The following is a 27,850-nucleotide window of genomic DNA, read 5'->3' as shown; positions in this document are numbered from 1 at the left end:
GATTGATTGATTTCATTTATTTGACAGTTGAACAAAAAATAATATACAGCTGGTTCATACATTTCATTGCAAGTTGTGGTTGTTTTAGGGAAAGGGACCTAGTCAGTTGCTCAACTGAATGCATTCAACTGAAATGTGTCTTCTGCATTTAACCCAACCCCTCTGAATCAGAAAGGTGTGGGAGGATGCCTTGTGCCACGTCATCGGCGCCCAGGGAGCAGTTGTTGTTGGGGGTTAACTACCTTTCTCAAAAGTGTTCACCTTGCAGGCTCAGGGATTCACTCTTAACTGTTCTTAACCGCTAGGCTACCTGGCTCTACCTGTTTTACCTACCTTAGTTAAATGGCCTGAATGTAAATCGCTCTGGATCAGTGTTGGGGAATGTTACTTTTATGGAAAGTAACTTGTTACATTACTTTTGCATTACCAAACACAAAAAACCCTCTGAAGATACCTTGCGCGTGTTGGTCATTCATTTTTATGCCCAGTAGAGGGCGCACACCACCTTTAAATGGGCTGCATTATAGTTAACCGCCAGTAGCCTATTCTAACTCTGGGCTATACCAACTCAAGTAATAATGACAGATGCAATATATCCTTTACAATACTTAATATAAATGATTTTGTTGAATTATGTACACATGAGTAAATAAATATATAACCACCTGGCCCAGTTAAAAGAGAGCTCAAATACAACTTGCCACCAATCTGTTTTACACACAGATACGAACTGTCCAGAGAGATCTAAAACTATACGATCACGTTGCGTAATTGTAGTGCCCTTTTCTTTATATTTATCGTGAAGATGGAGATGGAGAAATGTCCATTCTTATCAACCGTGCATAACCTGATCACCTAACTAAGGTGTTATTATTACCAGGCAGTAATTGGGGCACTCACCTGAACCCAATGATCCTGTGTTTGTATCGTCAGTCAAGTAACATCTGAACTTTTCTTCTACCAATTCAAAGTAATGTGAATACTTCCACAATAAAGGCTATTGTCTCTGCCATCTCGCTAGCTATCTACCAGCTACCATGCCAGCTACCATGCCAGCTACCATGCCAGCTATCTGCCAGCTACCATGCCAGCTACCATGCCAGCTATCTACCAGCTACCATGCCAACTACCCGCCACAATGTTCATGCTGTAACGGGAAGCGTGCAGCCTAGGAGGGAGGGATTAAAATTTTAGATTTTCGTCAACAAAGAAAAAGGGAAATAATATTGTAAAAGTAACTAAGTAACTGATTTCTTAAATTGACAAACTAATGTATTAGGTTACTCATTACCACAAAAAAAGTAATCTGAATACTCTAATGGGTTATATGTATTGCATTACCCCCAACAATGCTCCGGATAAGAACTTCTGCTAAATTACCAAAATGTAAGGATACCACAAAGTCACTGACTTATGTCCATTGGGTTTGTTTTGGAGCAGATGGTGGAGCAGCAGGTGGTGGAGCAGCAGCGGCAGCAGCGAGTGGAGCAGAGCTCTTCATCGTTGCCGTGGCAATGATCGCAGAGAAGCTTCGTGAGGGGTGCCAGAAAGACCAGGACCTGTCTCGTTTCATGGCCATCTACTTCGACTACTCCCACGAGAGCGATGTCCCCACCATGCTGAGCCTGGCTCCCAAGTTTAAGCTCATGGATCAGCTCCCTCAGATGTTTAGCCTCCTCCACTCTCGACAGCTCAGTTTACCGGAGCGCGAACCGCAGCCTCTCAACATCAGCAAGAGGAACTACTTCCGGAGCAAGTCGGGGCGGTCTCTATACGTAGCCATCTGTAACATGCACCAGCACATTTCTCTGGAGCCTGATTGGTTCGAGAGGCAGCTGATGCCTGCCCCCCCAGCCCCGCCTCCGAAGCAGCGTGATGCCGCCGGAACGTCTTCGTCATCATCACCTCACATGGAGAAGTTTGACTCTGGGCTGGTGCTCAATGAGGTTCTGTTTAAGTTGCCATCAGAAAGTGAGGGTACTCTGAAGAGGAATGTGCTGCTCACGTCTCTCCCACCCAACCTCAGTCTGGCCCACTGCTCCCTGGACAGACCTGTGGGGCCTGGGCCCGGCTCCAGCCTCTCTCAGGGGGAGATCGGGGGGCTGTCGGGGGCCTCATCTGGTCTGGGTCCTCTGGGTCTGGGGTCTCTGAGGCCTGTGGTCCCTCCTCAGGCTGGAGACGGCTCGGCCAGTCCTCCAGAGATGCCCAGGGACTCGGGGATCTATGATTCATCAGTGCCTTCCTCTGAGCTGTCCATCCCCCTCATGGAGGGCCTGTCACCTGACCAGGCTGACTCCTCCTCTCTGGCCGAAAGTGAATCATCTTCTTCCGGACTGGGTAAGAGACCAATGACGAAAAATGCCTAAAAGGATGTTGTTATGACATTTTCACATACAAATAGTCATGAAACATATCTTCCATATGTGGTCATGAATCATGAATCAGATTGTGAATGAGTCGGATTCAGCCCATTGCCTAAAAATAAGTAAAATGATGTATGACATTTTCACATTCAAATACAGCAGGACTGATAGTGAACCATTGGTCAGATTGACAATGAGTCATCTAATTTGAATCGGAGATGATTCAGTCTGATGAGTCAGTCAGACTGACATCATAACAGAGTTTCTCAAACCACTCCTGAGGGACTCCTGGTCATTTCACAGAATTGTTTTATACACCGTGTCCATATTCATAATAATCAAGTCCCCTCGCCCACAAATTGGGGAAAACAAACATTCTTTCCCATTGACCCCCATTGTAAAAGATCCAACTTCTTTGTCAGTTTTTTTTTTATATTAAAGGGAAATGGAGCCTCACTCACTCATGTGGCTGCCATCACCATCATGAAAAGGGGCAATATTATGTTTTTATAAGGAGTGAGAACACTCGGGGGCAGGCAATGTTGAAAAGTACTTTTTTGACATGTTGGACTTTTCTTAAATATAGTTTTGTTATTGACTGAAACAAGAAGACAACAAAAAAAGTGTGTTTGAAAAAAGTTTTTGCTGTGAGCCAATGGGGTAACCTAGGTAACCACAGGTTGTTTTCCCCACAGGCGGGTGGAGACCGTGACGTTCTGTCTAATACCGACTGGGAGTATTCAGGGGTGGAAATGGAAAAAGTCACTAATTCCCACCCCTTTCTTTGTTCTAGCACACCTGAAATCAACATGTTCAACGAATCATCAAGCCCTTGATTAGTTGAAACAGCTGTGCTACTAATAAATTGTATTTTAAAGTACTGTATTTTACATCTGGCCCATGGCCTGTTGCTAAAGTGACGTCATTTGTGTTGAATTATGTTTGTTGTGCCTCCAGAAGTTGCTGAATATCTCTTCATCTTGTGTGTCTTCAGGTGATGAGGAGCCACCTGCTGTCAGCTCTCTGCGCTGCGCCATGGCAACTATCTGTAAAGCTGAGCTCCACCAACACCATCTAAAGCAGTCTGAAGGACTGGGGCTCCCTCCTGTTCCTGTTCCTCCCTTGTAGTGAACGGAACAACAACTTTACATTACCTGGACACACATAACGACACTTTACTGCCTTCAAAGACACTGCCTTGATACAGACCATCATCCTGAGTCGTACTAGCTATCTAAAACATCGAATCCCAAATGAACAGTGTACGGTAACCAAGCCCATGGATGTCAGTGATGTCATCCACTTTGGAATCTCTGTGGACTTGTGGCTGATAGAACACTGAGGAATGTTGATGTCATTGTTTTAGAACACAGAGGGTTTTGTGAACGTTCTAAGTTGTGTGAAGGCAAGGCGTTATTTCATCAAATGGTTGTATGTTGTTTTGCATCGCTGTCCTGTATTTGTTAGTGTTCTAAAGGTGTTTATTTTAGACTAGGCCAGATCTTCCCTTTAAAACATCCCGTACCAGGTTCACTAACACACCTGCTTCAACTCCTCTAATAACCATCAACCCTTGATGACTTGAATTAGGTGTGTTATTGCTGGGCTTGAACAAAACATCTGCGACTTCAACACCAGATGTAGTGTGTTTCTAACTGGGACAATTCCGTGAGCCAGTAGTGATGACCATGCTCTTTTAAGTGAGAGAACGTTGGTTTGTTACTTCATTTTAATTTATTGAAAATGAAATGACTTTTTAAGGATACAAGGTACTGAAATTGTGTGTCAAAACACTTTTACTAGTTTTTTTTTTTAAATGTAGTTTTCACACCAATTTGTTTTACTAATAGAAAAGGTTTGACAACTCTTGTGTAAGAGATCAGATATATTGGGAGTACCTAGGGCTGTGTATGCTCACTAGGGCTGTGTATGCTCACTAGGGCTGTGTATGCTCACTAGGGCTGTGTATGCTCACTAGGGCTGTGGCGGTCATGACATCTCGTCAGCCGGTGATTGTCAAGCAAATAACTGCCGGTCTCACGGTAATTGACTATCAATTAACATAAACACATTTAGCATCTCCTGGTTTCCACATATAGCCTACAAGACACTGATGCAGACCTTTGGAACATCTACATTTTAAAAAGTCTATTAAATCCATGTAATAAAGCCTACACCTTCACAATAAATCCATTATTATTTTAGACAGGTCTAAAGAAACATGATGTGAAGAAAATGTAGTGTATTTCAGAAGAACAGAATAACATACTCTGAGTTGTCCTCATGTTAGGTCCTGATCTGACTATGCCATGTGGCTGTTGGCTACAATAGTTAATTTAGCGGACAAAATTTGGTTAGATTTACGTGGCATTATTTTATATTATTTTATATTATGAAGAATACAAATTGAACAAAGCTGAATAAAATATAATGGATGTTTTCTCCAAACGATTTGAGGGGTGTGCACATGTGCTATTCTGTTTTGAGTGGTTAACAAACAAATAGATACTCTGATATGCTTAATTTAAAATTAATAATGTAACTTTAGTTGTTCAACAAACGTTGGGCTATATGTTTTGATTTTTAATACATTGTAAGGCTGCATGATGAGACTAATGATCATTTGAAAAAAGTTGCTTGAAAGGCATGAGCTCTGCTTTGTTTTTTTTGTGCAGGCTGTACACACTTCATCAGTCTCTCATTCACAATTTGACAAGCGCTTGATAATGCCTCGAATTTCCCAGGGGCATCCCCTTTGTGTGGCCGATGCACCCTAAAACAAGTTGTGCGTTTGGCGGCCAGTACCCAATGTTCCTTTCTCCCCGATGGCTACATGCTTCAAAGCACCCCTCACTCACATGGCTCAGGTCGTTCTCACAAGCTACAAGTGAAGAGCAACACTTCTGCAACACAACTCCTTATCCAATTCCGACGTACATATTGAATATATTGGAAGAAGAGTCCACATTTACTTTTTGTCAACCAACAAGATGAGTAGGCCTAATGAACAGCAAAAGCACTAGCCTATGTCAATCTACTAATCCCCATAGTACAAAAGTTGACTTATTCTATTCTTTGCGAGAAATAAATATTCCAAACATAGTCTGGGACAGTTGTGGGATGTGATAGATCCCAAATTATTACAACCACTAGCATTAAAAAAGCTTTTTTACGCGATGAGACTGAAGCAACAGATCGGAACATTTGTCTTAAAATGTGATAAACTATTAGGCTATTTCATCACATTATAAGCGCAGCAATGCACACATGGCAGTAGCCATTATCAAAAGTGACTTTCAAATGCTATTATGCATGTAATGCTTTTATTATAAAGGTGCATTTTTATGCTGAAAATGTTCTTCCCTGAACTTGAAACCCACGCACTGCTTATGTATGCCAGTTAGGCTCTACACCCCTTGTAAAGCAGATTAATGTACTACATTTTAAGAAAATATTTGGCCACTTTAGATGTGATACAAACCTTATTAAAACGTATAGACCTATGGGCTAGGCTACATGAGGTGTGATACTAACCTTATCAAAACATATAGACCTATGGGCTAGGCTACATGAGGCGTGTGACTGATTAGTTTCTTGCAATATCAGCCTATCAATATTAGTGATAAGCTAATATTGTCACCCATCAGACTATTCTTGATTTAATCTTGTCTTTACATATACTAAATAATATATCTGTGAAATGTGTTTTGATTTAGAATGGATCATTATCATGCACCTGTATCGAAACAGGGTCAGCGGGAAAAAATATGTGTCATCTATGCACTTAAATAGCGAATGGAGGACGCTTTTCCTCGTGCGGTTTATTTTCATGCCAGCCAGGTAGGCTGTACTGTTGTAAAGATAAGCAAAATAAATGATAATGAGAAATAAATATAGTAGGCCTAGCCTATAGAAAGCTGATGGGATCCTCCTCTGTTTTCTCGTGTAATTTCATAGCCTATAGAAATGTTGCGCAACAGGAGCTCATGGGATCTCATGAAGTGTTTGATTACATTTTTGATTACATTTGCATTGATGTCAGAGTGATTAGAGGGACAATAGAGTGCTGAGTAGCAAGCAGTTAGCAATCTTGGTAGACTACTAATGACCGTCAGCAGCATCAGAGCTTGGAGAAAGCCGGTGTTGCGGTAATATGGTCACCGCCCCAGGAGTACCCACACTATTTGATCATATATTTGACACCAGCAGTTCTGCATTTTTTTTGTCTCCATCAGAGGAGTGGACAGGGGTGTCCATTTTAGGAGCAATTTCATAAACTAAATGTCTTTATTTGAAACTTGGGAAATATACTGTTATTGAACTCTTAAAGAGAAAAATCAAATTCAGTCTTATGAGGTCTTCAGTATACAGCGCATTCGGAAAGTATTCAGACCCCTTGACTTTTCTCCCATTTTGTTAAAGTTACAGCCGTATTCAAAAATGGATTAAATTAACAAATGTGGTCATCAATCTACACACAATACCCCCTAATGACAAAGTGAAAACAGGTTTTTAGAAATGTTTGAAAATGTACAGAAAATTTTTAAAAAACAGAAATACCTTACTTATGTAAATATTTAGCCCCTTTGCTATAGCACATAAGACTCTAAATTGAGCTCCGGTGCATCCTGTTTCCATTGATCATCCTTGAGATGTTTCTACAACTTCATTGGAGTCCACCTGTGGTATATTCAATTGCTTGGACATGATGTGGAAAGGCACACAACTGTCTATATAAGGTCCCACAGTTGACAGTGCATGTCAGAGCAAAAACAAAGCCATGAGGTCGAAGGAATTGTCCATAGAGCACCGAGACAGGATTGTGTCGAGGAACAGACCTGGGGAAGTATTGAAGGTCCCCAAGAACACAGTGGCCTCCATCATTCTGAAATGGAAGCCGTTTGAAACCGCCTCGAGTCTTCTTAGAGCTGGCAGCCTGGCCAAACTGAGCAATCGGGGGAGAAGGGCCTTGGTCAGGGACGTGACCAAGAACCCAATGGTCACTCTGACAGAGCTCCAGCGTTAATCTGTGGAGATGGGAGAACTTTCCAGAAGGACAACCTTGTCTGCAGCACTGATCGAACATCTCTGGAGAGACCTGAAAATAGCTGTGCAGCGACACTCCCCATCCAACCTGAAAGGGCTTGATAGGATCTGCAGAGGAGAATGGGAGAAACTCCCCAAATACAAGTGTGCCAAGCTTGTAGTGTCATACCCAAGAAAACTCAAGGCTGTAATCGCTGACAAATGTGCTTCAACAAAGTACCGAGTAAAGGTTCTGAATGTGATATATAAAAAAAAAATACATTTGGACCATTTTCTAAAAACCTATTTTTGCTTTGGCATTATGGGGTATTGTGTGTAGATTTGATGAGGGGGAAAAAAACAATTGAATGAATTTTAGAATAAGGCTGTAACATAACAAAACGTGTAAACGGTCAAAGGGTTTCAGTGCCAGTCATTTTTTTACAGGGCTTTGTAAATGTGCAAAAGTAGTTAAATAAAATCTGTTTTATTCCAGTTTTGTATAGTTTTTAGATTCTAAGTTTTTTTCTACATTATATACCGTTTTATAGTACTCTAATGTAGGAAAAAAACTAATTGAAATAAACTTTATTTTTATTATTTACAACTTTGATTCTAGCCTCGGACAACCAGGTCAAGGAGACGAGACTTGCAATGATGGCTCCACAAAACGAAATGTTTTTTCCTGCTCAAAAACTAAACATGAAGAACACAATCTGTTACAATATCATTTACACTTTTTATTTGGAAACAGAGAAGTGTATTTAATATGTTCCGAGTTGAAGTGCTATTTGAAGTGGTAGACCAATTGAGTGAGCAACTGATTTCCCTGTACAATACATATAAACTTAGGTAGCAGGCGTCAAAGAAACGCCTGAAACTAGATCCCCTAAATCAGGGTTCCCTAACTGGCAGCACGCTGTGGTTTTATTTGGCACTTCAAGCAATACATATATATGTATATTACACTGAGTGTAGAAAACATTAGGAACACCTGCTATTATTTATACATTTTTTTCTTCGAAAAATGTCAGCACGGTTTGAAATATGTTTTTTAGTCAAATATGTTTGGTCTTCTTGCGGTCAATTTGCAGTCTACATATTATTTCTAATTATCTTCCTGCCCCTCCGAAAATCCGCGCAAGAAAACAAACGTCCGGTGGCTGAATCTAGTTGATGATCCCTACCCTACATACCGGTCTTGAAAAGATGAAAAACAACGGTCGGTGGAGGTTATTTCTTGTGCACTGCTCAACCAAACCAGTAAATGTGGAGGAGGAGTTCAAATCGATATCCGCTTTGTTAAAACCGGGACTCTGCAGAGGTGACTGTAGCTCTGGGCCAAGTGCACTTGGACGTGTATTGTAAATCCAAGGTCCAGGTTAAGATACACTTACGATACAATGTATCCTATTATTGGGTGTTTCAGCAACTGTCACATGTGGCGTCATAATGTTTGGGATAGAAGTAAACCTTTGTAAAAGCTATACATATTTCCTCCAACAATTAAGTCACATGTTTGTCTATTATAACATTATGGCTTTCATTAGGACTGACAAGTCACGCTTAAATTCAGTAGCAATATGGAAAGTGTATTAACCGTTAATAATCTTCCTTTTTAGATGGTGTAGATTAGCTTCCAGTGGTGAATATAATGTACTATTGAAAAGAGAACATTGGTGTAAAGAGCGGATTAGAAATCACACCGATGACTACACTTCCTGTAGGCTATTATTTACGATTGTAATTTCCCATGGTGTGCACTGTACTGTATTATCTCACTGTAAAAAACCACTTCGGTCACACACACAAACATGCACTGTTTATGGGCGGTGCTTGGAGCCGCTATACAACTGCACAGTGGACCAGAATCTGTGTTCCGTGAGGCACCAATGCGTGAAACAACCGTAGACACAGAAAAAAAGAAGCGTAACACCTGATGGTTAAAAACAAAGCTAGACTATTTCAAGGGCGATACGTTATGTATGTAAATATTGGTGATTCAAAGTGATACTTTGTCATTATTATAAGCGGAAAAAGTAGTGTATTATTTTTTTAACCGGGACTGTTTGGAGTTGACAGTCTATGTATGACGAGCCGATTATAGATTACTTGTTTCCCCGTTCGAAAAACGTTGTACTTTTTTTGGGATACATTACAGTGGAAGAACTCTCATCACATGCAAACAAGCGATGGAAACAAAGACGTTTCAGGGTAAGATGTCTTTCTATTTGAACTTAAACTCAACCAATCAGACTTGCCATAATTTCCATAAATATAGTCAACACCAACTACAAACATGTTGTGGTTTATTTGTTATATTTCTTGGGCTACATTGTATGGGATACATTGTATGGGGTAGAATGTAGGCTCAATAAACTGTGAACAGGTTCTAAATCATGAACTTTATGACGGGGCGGCAGGGTAGCCTAGTGGTTAGAGTGTTGGACTAGTAACCGAAAGGTTGCAAGTTCGAATCCCCGAGCTGACAAGGTACAAATCTGTCATTCTGCCCCTGAACAGGCAGTTAACCCATTGTTCCTAGACTGTCATTGACAATAACAATTTGTTCTTAACTGACTAGTAAAATAAGGGTACAAATAAAAACCTGAACCTGAGTGACATTGAGTAAATATCTTATTTGCATAACATAACATGTTTTAACTCAGTTTGTGTGGTGGTGGATATGGGTGATGATGATGAAGTTTATAATTATGCAACCTTTATCCCACATACACAGCTTCATTTGTCAATTCAGGAAAGCATTGCCAAGACAATTTTGTCATTTTTATATTCAATCTCTCACATATGGACCTGCGTGATGTCAGAATGGGCTCATAATGAGGTCACCAAGAGTTCAAGTGGCCAACTGTAGGAACCTACTTCTAATTCTACTGTAGCTGATGACTGAAGTTTCCCCAGTTGTCTGTGATTTACTGTGTGTGCCTTTCTGTCTATCAGCAGAGTCAGTCCTCAGGGTCAGACACTGGTGGCCTCTGGTACTTGTAATGTTTTGTCACATCCTTGGCCTCCCATTCATGGTCTTTAGGAGAGCAAACATCATCAAGGTGTTGGAATGCTGCTGTCTCTTTGAGGCTGGTATTGTCGCAACTTTCAGGAATCCCAGCTACTGCCTGGCAGTTTGGATTCTTCTTCAGTTTCATTTGTTCCACTTCTTCGTATTGTTTCTGTTCTATTCTCTCTCACCCATGTACATAGGACTATTGTCACATGTGGACAGAAAGGAGCTTTAAAGGAACTGTTTGAGTGTTCTCATCAATCTCTGCCATTCAAACACTTTAAGATGTTGTTTTTGACTGAGAAATGGGAATATTACACTGGCTACGCTCAGTTGGTTTTATAAACATCTACATTTCAACATTCAGTCAAAAGCCATGATGACAGACGAGGCGGCCGGCTTTCATTTTCACATGCCGCATCTTTTTAATCAGCAGGTGTTAAGGCCTCAACTATTGAGGCCACAGTTGAGTTGTAGTAGTACCCTGGTTGTCTACACAGTGTCTCAGGCTTGTGCATACCAGGATTTGTGTGGTATGTGGGAGCTGGCAAATCAGGTTTTTGTCTGTGAACACATGGATTGAAGTGAACAGGTCAGAGTTTTGGATGTGAACACATGGGGTGAAGTGAACAGGTCAGAGTTTTGGATGTGAACACATGGGGTGAACTGAACAGGTCAGAGTTTTGGATGTGAACACATGGGGTGAAGTGAACAGGTCAGAGTTTTGGATGTGAACACATGGGGTGAACTGAACAGGTCAGAGTTTTGGATGTGAACACATGGGGTGAACTGAACAGGTCAGAGTTTTGGATGTGAACACATGGGGTGAACTGAACAGGTCAGAGTTTTGGATGTGAACACATGGGGTGAAGTGAACAGGTCAGAGTTTTGGATGTGAACACATGGGGTGAACTGAACAGGTCAGAGTTTTGGATGTGAACACATGGATTGAAGTGAACAGGTCAGAGTTTTGGATGTGAACACATGGGGTGAAGTGAACAGGTCAGAGTTTTGGATGTGAACACATGGGGTGAACTGAACAGGTCAGAGTTTTGGATGTGAACACATGGGGTGAACTGAACAGGTCAGAGTTTTGGATGTGAACACATGGGGTGAACTGAACAGGTCAGAGTTTTGGATGTGAACACATGGGGTGAACTGAACAGGTCAGAGTTTTGGATGTGAACACAGAAGTGGGTGAACCCAAGCATGCATACCAATTGGCACACTATTCCCTACTGTACATAGTGCACTACTTTTGATGAGAGAGGGAGAGAGGGCAAGGGAGAGTACCAGAGGACCAGCATGCTCACCCCTAATCCCCAAACTAATCTCCTTTCAATGTGGCAGAATAAATCATCTTTTGACATGGACTGACGGCCGCATTGCTTCTCTGAGGTTGGGGCTATCTCTCCCTCTCTCCGGGTCCTTTTTCTCTCTCTTTCTATTCATCATCTCTCTCTCTCTCTGTCTCTCTCTTTCTATTCATCATCTCTCTCTCTCTCTCTTTCTCTCTCTGTCTGTCCCTCTCTCTCTTTTTCTCCCTTTCACACATTCATGGCCAACGAGAGCCCTTCCCTGTGTTTTCTGCCTATGTTAGTAGTTTCTCACTGTCAGGCTTCCCTCAGTTCAGTCAGTCTCTACCTACTGTATATGGTTTTTATCTATATTTGTCTATTTGCCACAGTGTCGATTAGAAAGTTTCCTGTCTCTTGCTCACACACATGAGTTCACACACTCACTGAGTTCAGCATGGCCAGTGAGGTAATGGCAGATTTTGTGCAGGCCTGATTGCAGAGTGGTGGTGGGAATCACAGACATAGAGGGCTGCTGGAAAGCTCCTCCAGAGGACTGGAAAGTTGTTGGGAGCTTTCATGGTTACCACTCCCATCCATTTTCCTGCCTCTGACTCTTCCCTCCCTCCCTCCCTCCCTCCCTCCCTCCCTCCCTCCCTCCCTCCCTCCCTCCCTCCCTCCCTCCCTCCCTCCCTCCCTCCCTCCCTCCCTCCCTCCCTCCCTCCCTCCCTATCTACCCTCTCTCCCTCCCTCCCGCTCTACCCTCTCTCCCTCCCTCCCTCTCTACCCTCTCTCCCTCCCTCCCTCTCTAACCTCTCTCTCTCCCTATCTACCCTCTCTCCCTCTCTACCCTCTCTCTCTCCCTCCCTCTCTACCCTCTCTCCCTCCCTCCCTCCCCCTCCCTCTCTATCTACCATCTCTTCTTTTCTCCCTCCCTCTCTACCCTTGTCTCCCTCCCTCCCTCTCTACCATCTCTCCCTTTCTCCCTCCCGTTCTACCCTCCCTCCCTCCCTCCCTCCCCCTCCCTCCCTCCCTCCCTCCCTCCCTCCCTCCCTCCCTCCCTCCCTCCCTCCCTCCCTCCCTCCCTCCCTCCCTATCTACCGTCTCTTCCTCCCTCCCTCTCTACCTTCTCTCCCTCCCTATCTACCCTCTCTCCCTCCCTCCCTCTCTCCCTCCCTCCCTCTCTACCCTGTCTCCCTCTCTCCCTCCCTCCCTCTCTACCCTCTCTCTCTCCCTCCCACTCTACCCTCTCTCCCTCCCACTCTACCCTCTCTCCCTCCCTCCCTCCCTCCCTCCCTCCCTCCCTCCCTCCCTCCCTCCCTCCCTCCCTCCCTCCCTCCCTCCCTCCCTCCCTCCCTCCCTCCCTCCCTCCCTCCCTCCCTCCCTCCCTCCCTCCTACCCTCTCTCCCTCCCTCTCTATCCCCTCTACTGCTCTCTCTACACCCTCTCCCGCTCTCTCTCAGGGCAGAGGGTAGCAGTGTGTTTAGTAGCGTGGGAACTTTATCCCTGCTAATAACGTTTAGTAATATTCCACTCTATTCTTTTCTTTACAAACAATCTCTATATATTTTTTAATTTCCCCCCCCAAAGTCTAAAAATGTTCTAGTGGACAAAGCTATTCTTCAGGGGAAAGACAGGGAGATTATTTTTGCAGTTACTGTTACACCTCTTCTTCTCTAGTTGAGGTTTAGATGGTAGTGAAAGTTCTAACAGTCAAAGAGGCAAGGTTATACTACGCCCTATAGTCTTAAAGGAGGAAGAGACAGTGGTGTGCAATACTTTAAAGTACTACTTAAGTCGTTTTTTGGGATATCTGTACTTTGCTATTTATATTTTTGGCAACTTTTACTCCACTACATTCCTAAGGAAAATATATACTTTTTACTCCTTACATTTTCCCTGACGCCCAAAAGTACATTTAGAATGCTTAGCAGGACAGGAAAATTGTCAAATTCACACACTTATCAAGAGAGCACTTTTTTTTATTTAACTAGGCAAGTCAGTTAAGAACAAATTCTAATTTTACAATGACGGCCTAACCTGGCCAAACCCTCCCCTAACCCGGACGCTGGGCAAATTGTGCGCCGCCCTATGGGACTCCCGATCACGGCCTGTTGTGATACAGCCCTGGATCAAACTTGGGTCTATAGTGACGCCTCGAGCACTGAAATGCAGTGCCTTAGACCAATTTGCCACTCGGGCCTCTGATCTGGTGGTCTCACTAAACACGAATGCTCCATTTGTAAATTATATCAGTGTTGTAGTGCGCCCATGGCTATCTGTATTTCTGATTTGCTCAATAAGGAATTTGAAATGATTTATACTATATACTTTTACTTTTGATATTTTAAATATATTTTAAACCAGATACTTTTAGACTTTTGCTCAAGTAGTATTTTACTGGGAGAATTTCATTTATACTTGAATCATTTTCTATTAACATATCTTTACTTTTGCACAAGTATAAAAATTGGGTACTTTTTCCACCACTGGGAAGAGATTAATTCTGCCCATTAAAAGGACAGCAAGTACACAGCATGTTGTATACTATGTATTTCTTCAGTTGATAAGTGTCTTATTTACTATGTATTACTATGGTATTGATATATTATTATATGACTGTGTTAGCTCGTTCGAATTGGGGTTGTCCTTTGGGCTTGAACCATATGTGAGTCAATACTGTGTTCCCATAGGAAAATGGAGGCAGAGGGAGTACTGAGAAAACATTGTGGTGCGTCAATGATATATCATGGGCTGGCCCTCCTAGCAGTTAAAGAGGGGAGCTGTGGGCAGTGTGAATCTGTCCCTCCCTGCCCACTATGGTACATTACTACAGTACATGTGCTGTCACCATGTTGAATACAGATGTCTCCGTATCTGCCTTTGCCCTGCAGTGTCCATATCTGTGAGAACTCTCTCTCCTGCAACTAGAACGTTATATCATTCATTTATAAAGAGCAGCTGCCCCTAAAAACCAACTGCTAATTTAGAAAACAGTCTATATGGCATCGATATGAGTCAGAAACATTTATCTACTGTCCAAAATGACTACAAAGTGGAAATAGGATAATTTCAGTCAGAAAGTCAGTCTCATCCAACACTGAGTTTTGTGAGACTTGTGGTCGTGACTGCATCACAACATAAATGAATGTTGGGTTTGTTTCAATCCTTACCACATGCCGACAGTCGACAGCACACAAGTAATCGTCAATTTGTAGTGCAGCTGCACGTGACACAATCGTAACACTGTGGTAGATTGAGGTTGACATTGGGTATCCATATAGGGCTAGTTAGGGACCATCTGTAATTTACACAATGTACATGGAACAATATAGTACAATTCCTATAGCTCCAAATGTCATTGACCTAACCTCAAACCAGCTATAAATTGTAGATATTAATTTACAAATATTGAAAGCATTTAATGAGAGAACTAAAAGGTGTGCAACATAAAAGTATTGTCTCATTTACATTGTGCAATTTATTGACAGCTCCCTAACTATTTTATTTATTTTATTTCAACTTTATTTAACCAGGTAAGCCAGTTGAGAACAAGTTCTCATTTACAACTGCGACCTGGCCAAGATAAAGCAAAGTAGTGCGACACAAACAACAACACAGAGTTACACATGGAATAAACAAACATACAGTCAATAACACAATAGAAACATCTGTATACAGTGTGTGCAAATGACGTAAGGAGGTAAGGCAATAAATTGGCCAATAGTGGCGAAGTAATTACGTTTTAGCAATTTACACTGGAGTGATATATGTGCAGATGAGGATGTGCAAGTAGAAATACTGGTGTGCAAAAGAACAGATAAACAAAAACAAATATGGGGATGAGGTAGGTAGTTGGTTGGATGGGCTATTTACAGATGGGCTGTGTACAGCTGCAGCGATCGGTAAGCTGCTCTGACAGCTGACGCTTAAAGCTAGTGAGGGAGATATAAGTCTCCAACTTCAGTGATTTTTACAATTCGTTCCAGTCATTGGCAGCAGAGAACTGTAAGGAAAGGCGGAGCTATACCTAGCAAAGACTTATAGATGACCTGGAGCCAGTGGGTTTGGCGACAAATATGTAGCAAGGACCAGCCAACGAATATGGGGCTTTGGTGACAAAACGGATGGCACTGTGATAGACTACATCCAGTTTGCTGAGTAGTGTGTTGGAGGCTATTTTGTAAATGACATTGCCGAAGTCAAGGATCGGCAGGATAGTCAGTTTTACGAGGGTATGTTTGGCAGCATGAGTGAAGGAGGCTTTGTTGTGAAATACATTTCGCTTCAAAAATATATTTAAATAAATTTTTCCAAGGTCGCACACCAGCCAGCTAAAGCTAATTGTCAAAATAAGTTGTCTAACTCAACCCACTGTTAAACACAAACAAGAGACACCAACATCAAGCCACACCCCAAAACCAACTCACGTTTCAATTCATTCGTGGCTGCTAATATTTTAGTGATGAACCAAATCTAAAACCAGGCCAAATCAGGAATTGCAGTCACTCTTTAATCTTTATATGTATTTAATAAGACTAGGAACTTGAAGCTGTGTTATCTATGCTTCCTTGTGTGTTTGCTTGTCTCCTTGGTTAACAAGTTGGTTGTGATAACATGCGTCTCGGTGAGAGGTGTAGGAGTCAGGCGCAGGAGAGCAGGGATGTCTGAGAAGCGTGTTTAATAATATAGTCCACCAATACAAAACGGCACAGACAAAATCCCAAAACTACGCTCTCGAATACTCAGAAACTCGTGCAAACGCACGGAGGAACAAACACAGTTCCGACACTTTACATACACGTGCGTAATAGCGAAAAAACAACAAACATCAAATGCAATCGAGCGCAATACACACAAGTCTAATCCTGCACGAATTACGGCAGGTAACAGGTGCCTTATATACCCACAGAAATCAAAGCAATTGAAAACCAGGTGTGAAAAGGAACACAGACAAAACAACCAGAAAAAGAAAAAGCGATCGGTAGCGGCTAGTAAACCGGCTAGTAGACCGGGTAGTAAACCGGGTAGTAAACCGACTAGTAGACCGGGTAGTAAACCGGGTAGTAAACCGGCTAGTAGACCGGCTAGTAGACCGGGTAGTAAACCGACTAGTAGACCGGGTAGTAAACCGGCGACGCCGAGCGCCGCCCGAACAGGGAGAGGAGTTACCTTCGGTAGAAGTCGTGACATTGGTAAACAAGCCGTACAACCTCACTGGTAAACAGCTGTGTGTGTTTTCACTCAACTGGATCACATTTTGAGACGATTATTTGAGTGTGATAGGCTCTGCCAAAGCAGTAATATAGTATGTTACATAGTACTATAGTAATATAGTATGTTATATAGTACTATAGTAATATAGTATATTATATAGTACTATAGTAATATAGTATATTATACCTGGTTAACATCATGTATTTACCATCCACTCAGAGTGACGCTGTAAAGTCTCAGCCAGCCTACTGATAGGAAATGGTGTGTGTGAGAAAGTTGTGCACACACAGCAGTAGTTGCTAGGTGCTAGGAGAGGAGACACCAGCTGTTATCAGAGAGTGAGAGATAAGGACTTACTGTTTCAGGTAGTGTGTGCGTGCGTGTGTTCATGTGTATGTGTGTGTGCACGTATTAATTCTTACCAGCTCCGCATTGCACTCTCCTCTGGTTGTTACTCTCTGTTCTCTCATGGTATTGGTGGGCAGACCGGGCACCACCCATTGTGAACCAATCAAACTCCACCGCAGGGGATGGTTTACATGGAGGAGTCTCACCTGAGTGTCCAGTTCCTCTGCCAGACCTTTATCACTAGTTGATAAGTTGGACCTCTACAGTTGATAGGGATGAATAAAATTAAGGTGTGGTTGATACAGGGTGATCCGATGTGGGCCTATACAGAATAGCCATTTAATAGATGCAGGGTGATCTGATGTGGGCCTATACAGAATAGCCATTTAATAGATACAGGGTGATCTGATGTGGGCCTATACAGAATAGCCATTTAATAGATACAGGGTGATCTGATGTGGGCCATAGCCATTTAATAGATACAGGGTGATCTGATGTGGGCCATAGCCATTTAATTTAGATACAGGGTGATCTGATGTGGGCCTATACTATACAGAATAGCCATTTAATAGATACAGGGTGATCCGATGTGGGCCTATACAGAATAGCCATTTAATAGATACAGGGTGATCTGATGTGGGCCTATACAGAATAGCCATTTAATAGATACAGGGTGATCTGATGTGGGCCTATACAGAATAGCCATTTAATAGATACAGGGTGATCTGATGTGGGCCTATACAGAATAGCCATTTAATAGATACAGGGTGATCTGATGTGGGCCTATACAGAATAGCCATTTAATAGATACAGGGTGATCTGATGTGGGCCTATACAGAATAGCCATTTAATAGATACAGGGTGATCCGCCATGATGGGTGATCCTATACAGAATAGCCATTTAATAGATACAGGGTGATCTGATGTGGGCCATAGCCATTTAATAGATACAGGGTGATCTGATGTGGGCCATAGCCATTTAATAGATACAGGGTGATCTTAATGTGGGATCCTATACAGAATAGCCATTTAATAGATACAGGGTGATCTGATGTGGGCCTATACAGAATAGCCATTTAATAGATACAGGGTGATCTGATGTGGGCCTTTATACAGAATAGCCATTTAATAGATACAGGGTGATCTGATGTGGGCCTATAGCAGAATAGCCATTTTTAATAGATACAGGGTGATCTGATGTGGGCCTATACAGAATAGCCATTTAATAGATACAGGGTGATCAGAATAGCCATTTAATAGATGTGGGCCTATACAGAATAGCCATTTAATAGATACAGGGTGATCCCATTTAATAGATGTGGGCCTATACAGAATAGCCATTTAATAGATACAGGGTGATCTGATGTGGGCCTATACAGAATAGCCATTTAATAGATACAGGGTGATCTGATGTGGGCCTATACAGAATAGCCATTTAATAGATACAGGGTGATCTGATGTGGGCCTATACAGAATAGCCATTTAATAGATACAGGGTGATCTGAATATTTAATAGTGGGCCTATACAGAATAGCCATTTAATAGATACAGGGTGATCTGATGTGGGCCTATACAGAATAGCCATTTAATAGATTCAGGGTGATCTGATGTGGGCCTATACAGAATAGCCATTTAATAGATGCAGGGTGATCTGATGTGGGCCTATACAGAATAGCCATTTAATAGATACAGGGTGAAAAAAGTACACACATTGTGATTCCTGAATAAGAATTGTTAATATGCCCCACCAAAATTAGACAACTATACAGAAAGCCCTTAAATTGTTGAATTAAGTAAATCAAATCAATGATGAGAGGATAGTCAAATTAATTGATAACTGACACAGCAATTGTGGCATATCAGGAAGAGCTGAATGCCATTAACCAAGAGGATGTGAGTTTAAATCCCAGGTGAAAACCTTTTGAATAATAATTACTGTATGAATGAACATGCACAACGTAATCATGTTTGTGTGTGAGTATCCCTCGCCAACAGACAAAAAGAGCCTTGGCAACAGTAACAAGGCGTGATGTGTGTTAGCATTTTTTGGGGGGGAGGGAGAACATTTCTTTGGAACCAACAGGCGACGTCATGAAAACTGATGCACAGAAACGTTCTTGTAACATTCTCATGAAACGTGTCTAGAATATTAGTATCTTATATTCTGAGAACAACCATGTCCTGTGCACGCTTGGTGGGACGTTGATGGAATATTCTCCTAACCTTCAGAAAACTGGACACCGGAATGTTCTTGCAATGTACCCAATGCTCAGGAAACAGATGTGAGTGGGGGGGGGGCAGGTTCAGCAGGCTTTCCTTTCCAGTCCCAGGTACAGTGAGAGAGGTCAGGAAACAGAGGATTGTCTCACAGTGCCCCTCCCTTTCTGTCTCTCTCTCTCTCTATTTCTCTCCCCACTGATCTCTACCTCTATATATGTGTATCTTTCTCTTAGTAACATCCTTCATTGGGGTGGTGTTCAAATTAAACTTGCAAATGTTCCCCATAGCATCATTTTCCCACACCATCTTTTAAAATTACAGCAGTACTCAGCAGACAGATATGTCTCCTTCAACAACGCTGACACAATGGGCTTTCAACTGCTAACTCCTGGCAATGGAAGCTTTTAGCAGTTTTTAAATCAGACAGAAGTGAAAAAGCCAAGTTGACAGTTGCTCCAAGATAATTTCCTCGGGGCCTGATGGCCAGGTGATGGAGCTCCAGTTTAGAGAGCGAGAGAGAGTTAGGGAAGTCCCCTGAATTGTAGCGCCTCCAAATGCATATCCAACACAGAGGACAGAGGAAAAACAGTTTTCTATGTTGAATTTATGGTGTTTTCCAAGTCCAATATACAGATTCAGAGTACGGAAAGTTTAAATCTGCATGAGGATTTTCAGACTGAAGCACAAGTCTTCTAGTCTGTTCTCTCTCTAGCAGTTGCCTGAGGTTGCACGTCTTTAAGTCTTAGGTAAGGATCATCAGACGAGCATGGTTCACCGAACCACCTCTGTTTTGGTCATGTGGTAATCTGGAAACGCAGACCCTCCTGCGTGTGTTGACCTTGTCATGTGGTAGTATTTACAGGGTGTTTACAGTGGGCTCATAGGTTGTTTTTTTTACATGACGAAACCTTGTAATTAAAAGATGACGGTTAATGTTCTCAGTAATTAGTCTACACACAGATTCGCCATGCATCACGTTCCCATCTAATCATAGTTTTCATAGCGTACATCTCCCAAAAACGAGATGGTTCAATCATAGTAAACATATCACCTCAAATCTAAGAAGTATGTTTTCCTAGATTGGCTTTTGAAACCTGACAGTCACTTGTGCCCTTTGGGTTAGTTTAGTTTTATAGTGAACATTCAGCTCTCGACATGTGCTTTTGCTGGGCATGGGGAGTTCTTCCAAGTTAGGTCACCTGACAACAGGTCACCTGACAACAGGTCACCTGACAACAGGTCACCTGACAACAGGTCACCTGACAACAGGTCACCTGACAACAGGTCACCTGACAACAGGTCACCTGACAACAGGTCACCTGACAACAGGTCACCTGACAACAGGTCACCTGACAACAGGTCACCTGACAACAGGTCACCTGACAACAGGTCACCTGTTGAGGAAAAAACTCCTGCGCCCAGTTTTTCTAAAGTGATCATATTTGGGGCGAACAGATAGGGCTCTGGAGTGGTGCAGCAGTCTTAAGGCACTGCATCTCCATGAAAGAGGTGTCACTACAGTCCCTGGTTTGAATCCAAGCGGAATCCCATCTGGCTGTGATTGGGAATCCCATAGTGCGGTGAACAATTGGGCCAGAGTTGTCCGGGTTCGGCAGGGGTAGGCCTTCATTGTCAATAAGAACTTGTTCTTAACTGATTTGCCTAGTTTAACAAAATATTTAAAAATGCATAGATATAGAACGGATGTCCCCTTTCAAGTCAATGATACGCCGATTCTCCTTTCCATTTAATCCGATCAGACAACTTTTGAAAACTGGGCCGTGATGAACAGGGAAAACTCCAGACCCAACTGAATCACAACTGCATTACCTTTCAGTGTAGACTAGACAAAGGTTGATGTTGTGCACCTTTTGACCACCAGATGGCGCCAGAGGTTTGTTTTGACGATAGAGGTTCAACCATTATACTGTAGGGAACATGGCTTTATCATCTGCTCTTTCTAAACAGATGGGAAACTGTCACCCTATTCTCATCTGGCTCCTGGCCATCCATTTTCAGGACTCATTGTACTTTCATCATTTTATCTAAAAGCCTTTTTAAATGTCATTATTTTGCATCCTGAAGTGCTGTTTTGGCAAACGCTCAGATTTTGCCTTACATTTCCTCATCTTTAGTTATGGAGCTTTCCTTTATTTTGCTTTTAAAGGATTACATATAGCACATTTATTTGGGTACTATAAACCCAGGGGACTAGAGGAGTACAGTAGGGTACATGGAAGTGGACTAGGGGAGTACAGTAGGATGTATGGAAGTGGACTAGGGGAGTACAGTAGGGTACATGGAAGTGGACTAGGGGTGTACAGTAGGGTGTATGGAAGGGGCCTATGGGAGTACAGTAGGGTGCATGTAAGGGGACTATGGGAGTACAGTAAGGTGCATGAAAGGGGTGTACAGTAAGGTGCATGGAAGGGGAATATGGGAGTACAGTAGGGTGCATGAAAGAGAACTAGGAGAGTACAGTAGGGTGCATGAAAGAGGACTAGAGGAGTACAGTAGGGTGCCTGAAAGAGGACTAGGGGAGTACAGTAGGGTGCATGAAAGAGGACTAGAGGAGTACAGTAGGGTGCATGAAAGAGGACTAGGGGAGTACAGTATGGTGCATGAAAGAGGACTAGGGGAGTACAGTAGGGTGCATGAAAGAGGACTAGGGGAGTACAGTAGGGTGCATGAAAGAGGACTAGGGGAGTACAGTAGGGTGCATGAAAGGGACTGCATGAAAGAAAGAGGACTAGGGAGTACAGTAGGGTGCATGAAAGAGGACTAGGGGAGTACAGTAGGGTGCATGAAAGAGGACTAGAGGAGTACAGTAGGGTGCATGAAAGAGGACTAGGGGAGTACAGTAGGGTGCATGAAAGAGGACTAGGGGAGTACAGTAAGGTGCATGAAAGAGGACTAGAGGAGTACAGTAGGGTGCATGAAAGAGGACTAGGGGAGTACAGTAGGGTGCATGGAAGGGGACTATGGGAGTACAGTTGGGTGCATGAAAGGGGAGTGTAGGAGTGCAGTAGGGTGTATGGAAGGGGACTATGGGAGTACAGTAGGGTGCATGGAAGGGAAGTATGGGAATACAACAGGGTACATGAAAAGGGAGTACATCAGAGTGCATGGAAGGGGAGTGCAGTAGGGTGCATGGAAGGGTACTTTGGGAATACAGCAGGGTGCATGGAAAGAGAGTACATTAGGGTGCGTGGAAGGGGACTATGGGAGTACAGTAGGGTGCATGGAAGGGTACTTTGGGAATACAGCAGGGTGCATGGAAAGGGAGTACATCAGGGTGCATGGAAGGGGACTATGGGAGTACAGTAGGGTGCATGAAGGGGAGTATGGGAATACAGCAGGGTGCATGAAAAGGGAGTACATCAGAGTGCATGGAAGGGGAGTGCAGTAGGGTGCATGGAAGGGTACTTTGGGAATACAGCAGGGTGCATGGAAAGAGAGTACATCAGGGTGCGTGGAAGGGGACTATGGGAGTACAGTAGTGTGCATGGAAGGGGAGTATGGGAATACAGCAGGGTGCATGAAAAGGGAGTACATCAGGGTGCAAGGAAGCATAATTCTAGAACTGTCCTATGAGAGAATAGTGAGTCACAGACAGAGCCTGTTGAGTGTGCAGTGGGCTCATTTGACCCCAGGCCATTTATGGTTATTTCCTGCTCAGTTGCTAGCTCAGCCGTATTCTACGGGACTGAGAGGGGTCTATTGCAGTATACCAGCACATCAGGAAGACAATGACTCCAAGCTCAGATGCCTTGTATTGTTTTCATGCATGTTAACATCAGAAGCCTTCTCCCTACGTTTGCTTGATTCACTGCTTTAGCACACTCTGCCAACACTGATGTCCTAGCCGTGTCTGAATCCTGGCTTAGGAAGGCCACCAAAAATCCTGGAATTTCCATCCCCAACTACAACATTTTCCGTCAAGATGTAACTGCTAAAGGGGGCAGAGTTGCAATCTACTGCAGAGATAGCCTGCAGAGTTCTGGCATGCTATGCAGGTCTATGCCCAAACAGTTTGAGCTTCTACTTTTAAAAATCCATCTCTCCAGAAATAAATCTCTCACTGTTGCCGCTTGCTATAGACCCCCTTCAGCCTATAGACCCCCATTGATTGATTGCCCCCCATCTATTGTCAGAGTTCGTACTGTTTGGTGTTCTTCAATAGTGCTTTCCTCACCATCTTAAATAAGCATGCCCCTTTCAAACAATGTAGAACTAAAAACAGATATAGCCCTGGTTCAGTCTGCTTTCCACCACACTGGGAGATGAATTCACCTTTCAGCAGGACAATAACCTAAAACATAAGGCAAAATCTACACTAGAGTTTTTTTTACCAAGAAGACAGTGAATCTTTCTTAGTGGCAGAGTTACAGTTTTGACTTAAATCTGCTTGAAAATCTATGGCAAGACCTGACATTTTTTGTCTAGCAATGATCAACAACCCATTTGACAGAGCTTGAAGAATATTGAAAAGAATAATGGACAAATGTTGCACAAACCAAATGTGGAAATCTCTTAGAGATTTACCCAGAAAGACTCACAGCTGTAATCGCTGCCAAAGATGCTTCTACAAAGTATTGACTCCAGAGTGTGAATACTTATGTAAATAAGATATTTCTGTATTTCATTTCAATACATCTGCAAAAATGTATAAAAAATGTTTTTGCTTTGTCATTATGGGCTATTGTGTGTAGATGGGTGAGAGAAAATAGTCTATTTAATCAATTTTGAATTCAGGCTGTAACACAAATTTGGAATAAGTCAAAAGGTATGAATACTTTCTGGAGGCTCTGTGTATACAAAAGTATGTGGACACCCCTTCAAATTAAAATAATGCAAAAACAAAGTGTTGGAGAAGAAAGTAAAAGTTCAATATGTGCCATGTAAAAAAGCTAATGTTTAAGTTCCTTGCTCAGAACATGAGAACATATGGAAGCTGGTGGTTCCTTTTAACAGGAGTCTTCAATATTCCTAGGTGCTGGCAAAACGCACAAAAGTGCTGTTTGAATGAAAGCTTACGAGCCTGCTGGTGCCTACCATCGCTCAGTCAGACTGCTCTATCAAATCATAGACTTAGTTATAACATAATAACACAGAAATACGGGCCTTAGGTCATTAATATGGTCGAATCCGGAAACTATCATCTCGAAAACAAGACGTTTATTCTTTCAGTGAAATACAGAACCATCCCGTATTTTATCTAACGGGTGGCATCCAGAAGTCGAAATATTCCTGTTACATTGCACAACCTTCAATGTTATGTCATAATTGCGTAAAATTCTGGCAAATTAGGCGGCCCAAACTGTTGCATATACACTGACTCTGCGTGCAATGAACGCAAGAGAAGTGACACAATTTCACCTGGTTAATATTGCCTGCTAACCTGGATTTCTTTTAGCAAAATATGCAGGTTTAAAAATATATTCTCCTTTGTATTGATTTTAAGAAAGTCATTGATGTTTATGGTTAGGTACAGTCGTGCAACGATTGTGCTTTTTTTCGCAAATGCGCTTTTGTTAAATCATCCCTCGTTTGGCGAAGTTGGCTGTCTTTGTTAGGAAGAAATATTCTTCACAGAGTTCGCAACGAGCCAGGTTATCAGGCAATATTAACTAAATATGCAGGTTTAAAAATATATACTTGTGTATTGATTTTAAGAAAGGCATTGATGTTTATGGTTAGGTACACGTTGGAGCAAGACAGTCCTTTTTTGCGAATACGCACCGCATCAATTATATGCAACGCAGGACACGCTAGATAAACTAGTAATATCAACCATGTGTAGTTAACTAGTGATTATGATTGATTGATTGTTTTTTATAAGATAAGGTTAATGCTAGCTAGCAACTTACCTTGGCTTCTTACTGCATTCGCGTAACAGGCAGTCTCCTCGTGGACTGCAATGTTATCAGGTGGTTAGAGCGTTGGACTAGTTAACTGTAAAGGTTGCAAGATTGAATCCCCAAGCTGACAAGGTAAAAATCTGTCATTCTACCCATGAACAAGGCAGTTAACCCACCGTTCCTAGGCCGTCATTGAAAATAAGAATGTGTTCTTAACTGACTTGCCTAGTTAAATAAAGGATAAAAAATACCGATTTCCGATTGTTATGAAAACTTGAAATCATCCCTAATTAATTGGCCATTCCGATTAATCGGTTGACCTCTAGAATGGACTTACTGAAGTGCTCAGTGAATTTCAACATGTTACCGTCATAGAATATTACCTTTCCAACAAGTCAGTTCGTCAAATTTCTTCCCTGCAAGAGATGCCCTGGTCAACTGTAAGTGCTGTTATTGTGAAGTGGAAACGTCTAGGAGCAACAACAGCTCAGCCGCGAAGTGGTAGACCACACAAGCTCATAGAACAGGACTGCCGAGTGATGAAGTGCGTAGCACGTAAAAATCGTCTGTCCTCGGTTACAACACCCACTACCGAGTTTCAAACCGCCTCTGGAAGCAACGTCAGCACAATAACTGTTCGTTGGGAGCTTCATGAAATGGGATTCCATGGCCAAGCAGCCGTACACAAGCCAAAGATCACCATGCGCAATGCCAAGCATCGACTGGAGTGGTTAAAAGTGCATAGTGCCAACTGTAAAGTTTGGTGGATGAGGAATAATGGTCTGGGGCTGTTTCTCATGGTTTGCACAATGCCCCTTAGTTCCAGTGAAGGGATATCTTAAAGCTACAGCATACAATGACATTCTAGATTATTCTGTGCTTCCAACTTTGTGGCAAAAGTTTGGGGAAGGCCCCTTCCTGTTTCAGCATGACAATGCCCCCGTGCACAAAGCGAGGTGCATACAAAAATGGTTTGGCGAGATCAGTGTGAAATAATTTGACTGGCCTGCACAGAGCCCTGACCTCAACCCCATCGAACACCATTGGGATGAATTGGAACGCTAGGCCTAATCGCCCAACATCAGTGCCTGACCTCACTAATGCTCTTGTGGCTTGATGGAAGCAAGTTCCCGCAGCAATGTTCCAATATCTAGTGGAAAGACTTCCCAGAAGAGTGACGGCTGTTATACCAGCAAAGGGGGGGACCAACTCTGTATTACTGCCGATGATTTTGGAATGTTCGACATACTTTTGGTCATGTAGTGTATCTCTCTCCATAAACTACCTGAATAAATAGGATAACTCATCTTCACTGATTGCATTCTTTATTATTCTCAATGTATGTAAAGTTGCATCGACCATTCTCAGCTGTACCTACACAGGGAGTCAGCGCCCTTAAAGATGGTGCCGACAGAGATGTCCACCTCGCTTCTAGTCCTTAGGAAACTGCAGTATTTTTTTTCTGTATTATTTCTTACAAGCATTTCGCTACACTCGCAATAACATCTGCTAACCAAGTGTATGTGACCAATAAGATGTGATTTGATTTGATGTACTGCTCTGTGTGATGAGAAACAGAGACATCATGAAAACCGTGCAAAGAATCTCCCAGCACCAATCCTTCATCCAGGGAGTTAGAAAAATTATTTAGGATAATATACTGTTACATTTACATAGAAACATTATTTAGGATAATATACTGTTACATTTACATCACATTAACATGCACTGACATCACATTTAGATTGTATATTTATCTTATAATTAAGTTAACCTTAGGAAAACAAAGCACAAATCTAATCAGCGATACTGAGTGGAAGATTATTACTGTCAAACAGTGGGTTCATGTTCTTCCTGAGTTTCCTAACCTATATTTCTCTAAGGTGTGCAGTAATGAATGGTTGAGCCTGGTTCTCAGATGAGTTTATTGAGGAGGATGGCAGGGTGACTGTCAATAGCTACAGGTCAGAACTACAGGCTGAGGGAAACATTTTGAGAAAGAGATGTTGGTACAGTATGTGGAGCATGCTTGGTGTTCACAGACGGAGGACAGTCTTCTCTACTGACGTGTCCTCAGCTTGTTGACAGACTCGGGCCTGAAGACATTTATCTAACTCTAACCTCACCTTTCAGAGGATCTAAGACCCACAGTTGTTAGTGTGCTACTAACACAGTGGCTACTGACAGACTGACAGACTTTCTACCATTGATTCAACCCTTCCTGATCCGAAATTGAGACCTTAGCTACTGATTGGCCACGTCTAGACTTATCTCTGCACCCAGAACCAAATCTCATGTGCGCTGGCCAGTGAACATTTATGTCACAAGAAACTACTAGAGGTTTGAATTAAGTCAGCTCTTTAGGATATCCCAACCTGGTCTCAGAGCATTTTGTATTATTCTGTACGTAAATCTTTCACACTCCATTTAGTAAGATATTTCACGCTTCGTTTGGTATGTATTAATTTGTAGATGTCCATCATCCATTTTGTATGATATGTT

The 27,850-nt window shown here is 42.4% G+C and overlaps 2 protein-coding genes across 2 annotated transcripts in view; both read left to right on the top strand.

Moving 5' to 3' along the window:
- The window catches only part of LOC112221725 (interleukin-17 receptor D), a 55,295-nt gene extending 50,309 nt beyond the window's left edge, over positions 1-4,986 (top strand). Inside the window, exons 13-14 of the mRNA XM_042330420.1 lie at positions 1,441-2,337; positions 3,358-4,986. Of these exons, the coding sequence (XP_042186354.1) occupies positions 1,441-2,337; positions 3,358-3,491 (1,031 nt within the window). The 3' untranslated portion in view covers positions 3,492-4,986. The remainder of the gene's footprint in view (positions 1-1,440; positions 2,338-3,357) is intronic.
- Positions 4,987-9,028: 4,042 nt separating this feature from the next.
- The window catches only part of LOC112263134 (rho guanine nucleotide exchange factor 3-like), a 109,425-nt gene continuing 90,603 nt past the window's right edge, over positions 9,029-27,850 (top strand). The window contains exon 1 of the mRNA XM_042330390.1: positions 9,029-9,602. Within this exon, the coding sequence (XP_042186324.1) occupies positions 9,568-9,602 (35 nt within the window). The 5' untranslated portion in view covers positions 9,029-9,567. The remainder of the gene's footprint in view (positions 9,603-27,850) is intronic.

The sequence above is a fragment of the Oncorhynchus tshawytscha genome, linkage group LG02 (genome assembly GCF_018296145.1).
Source record: "Oncorhynchus tshawytscha isolate Ot180627B linkage group LG02, Otsh_v2.0, whole genome shotgun sequence".
In the NCBI taxonomy this organism is placed as follows: domain Eukaryota; kingdom Metazoa; phylum Chordata; class Actinopteri; order Salmoniformes; family Salmonidae; genus Oncorhynchus; species Oncorhynchus tshawytscha.
The sequence above is the reverse complement of the archived record's forward strand: the minus strand, read 5'-3'. Positions and strand labels throughout refer to the sequence as shown.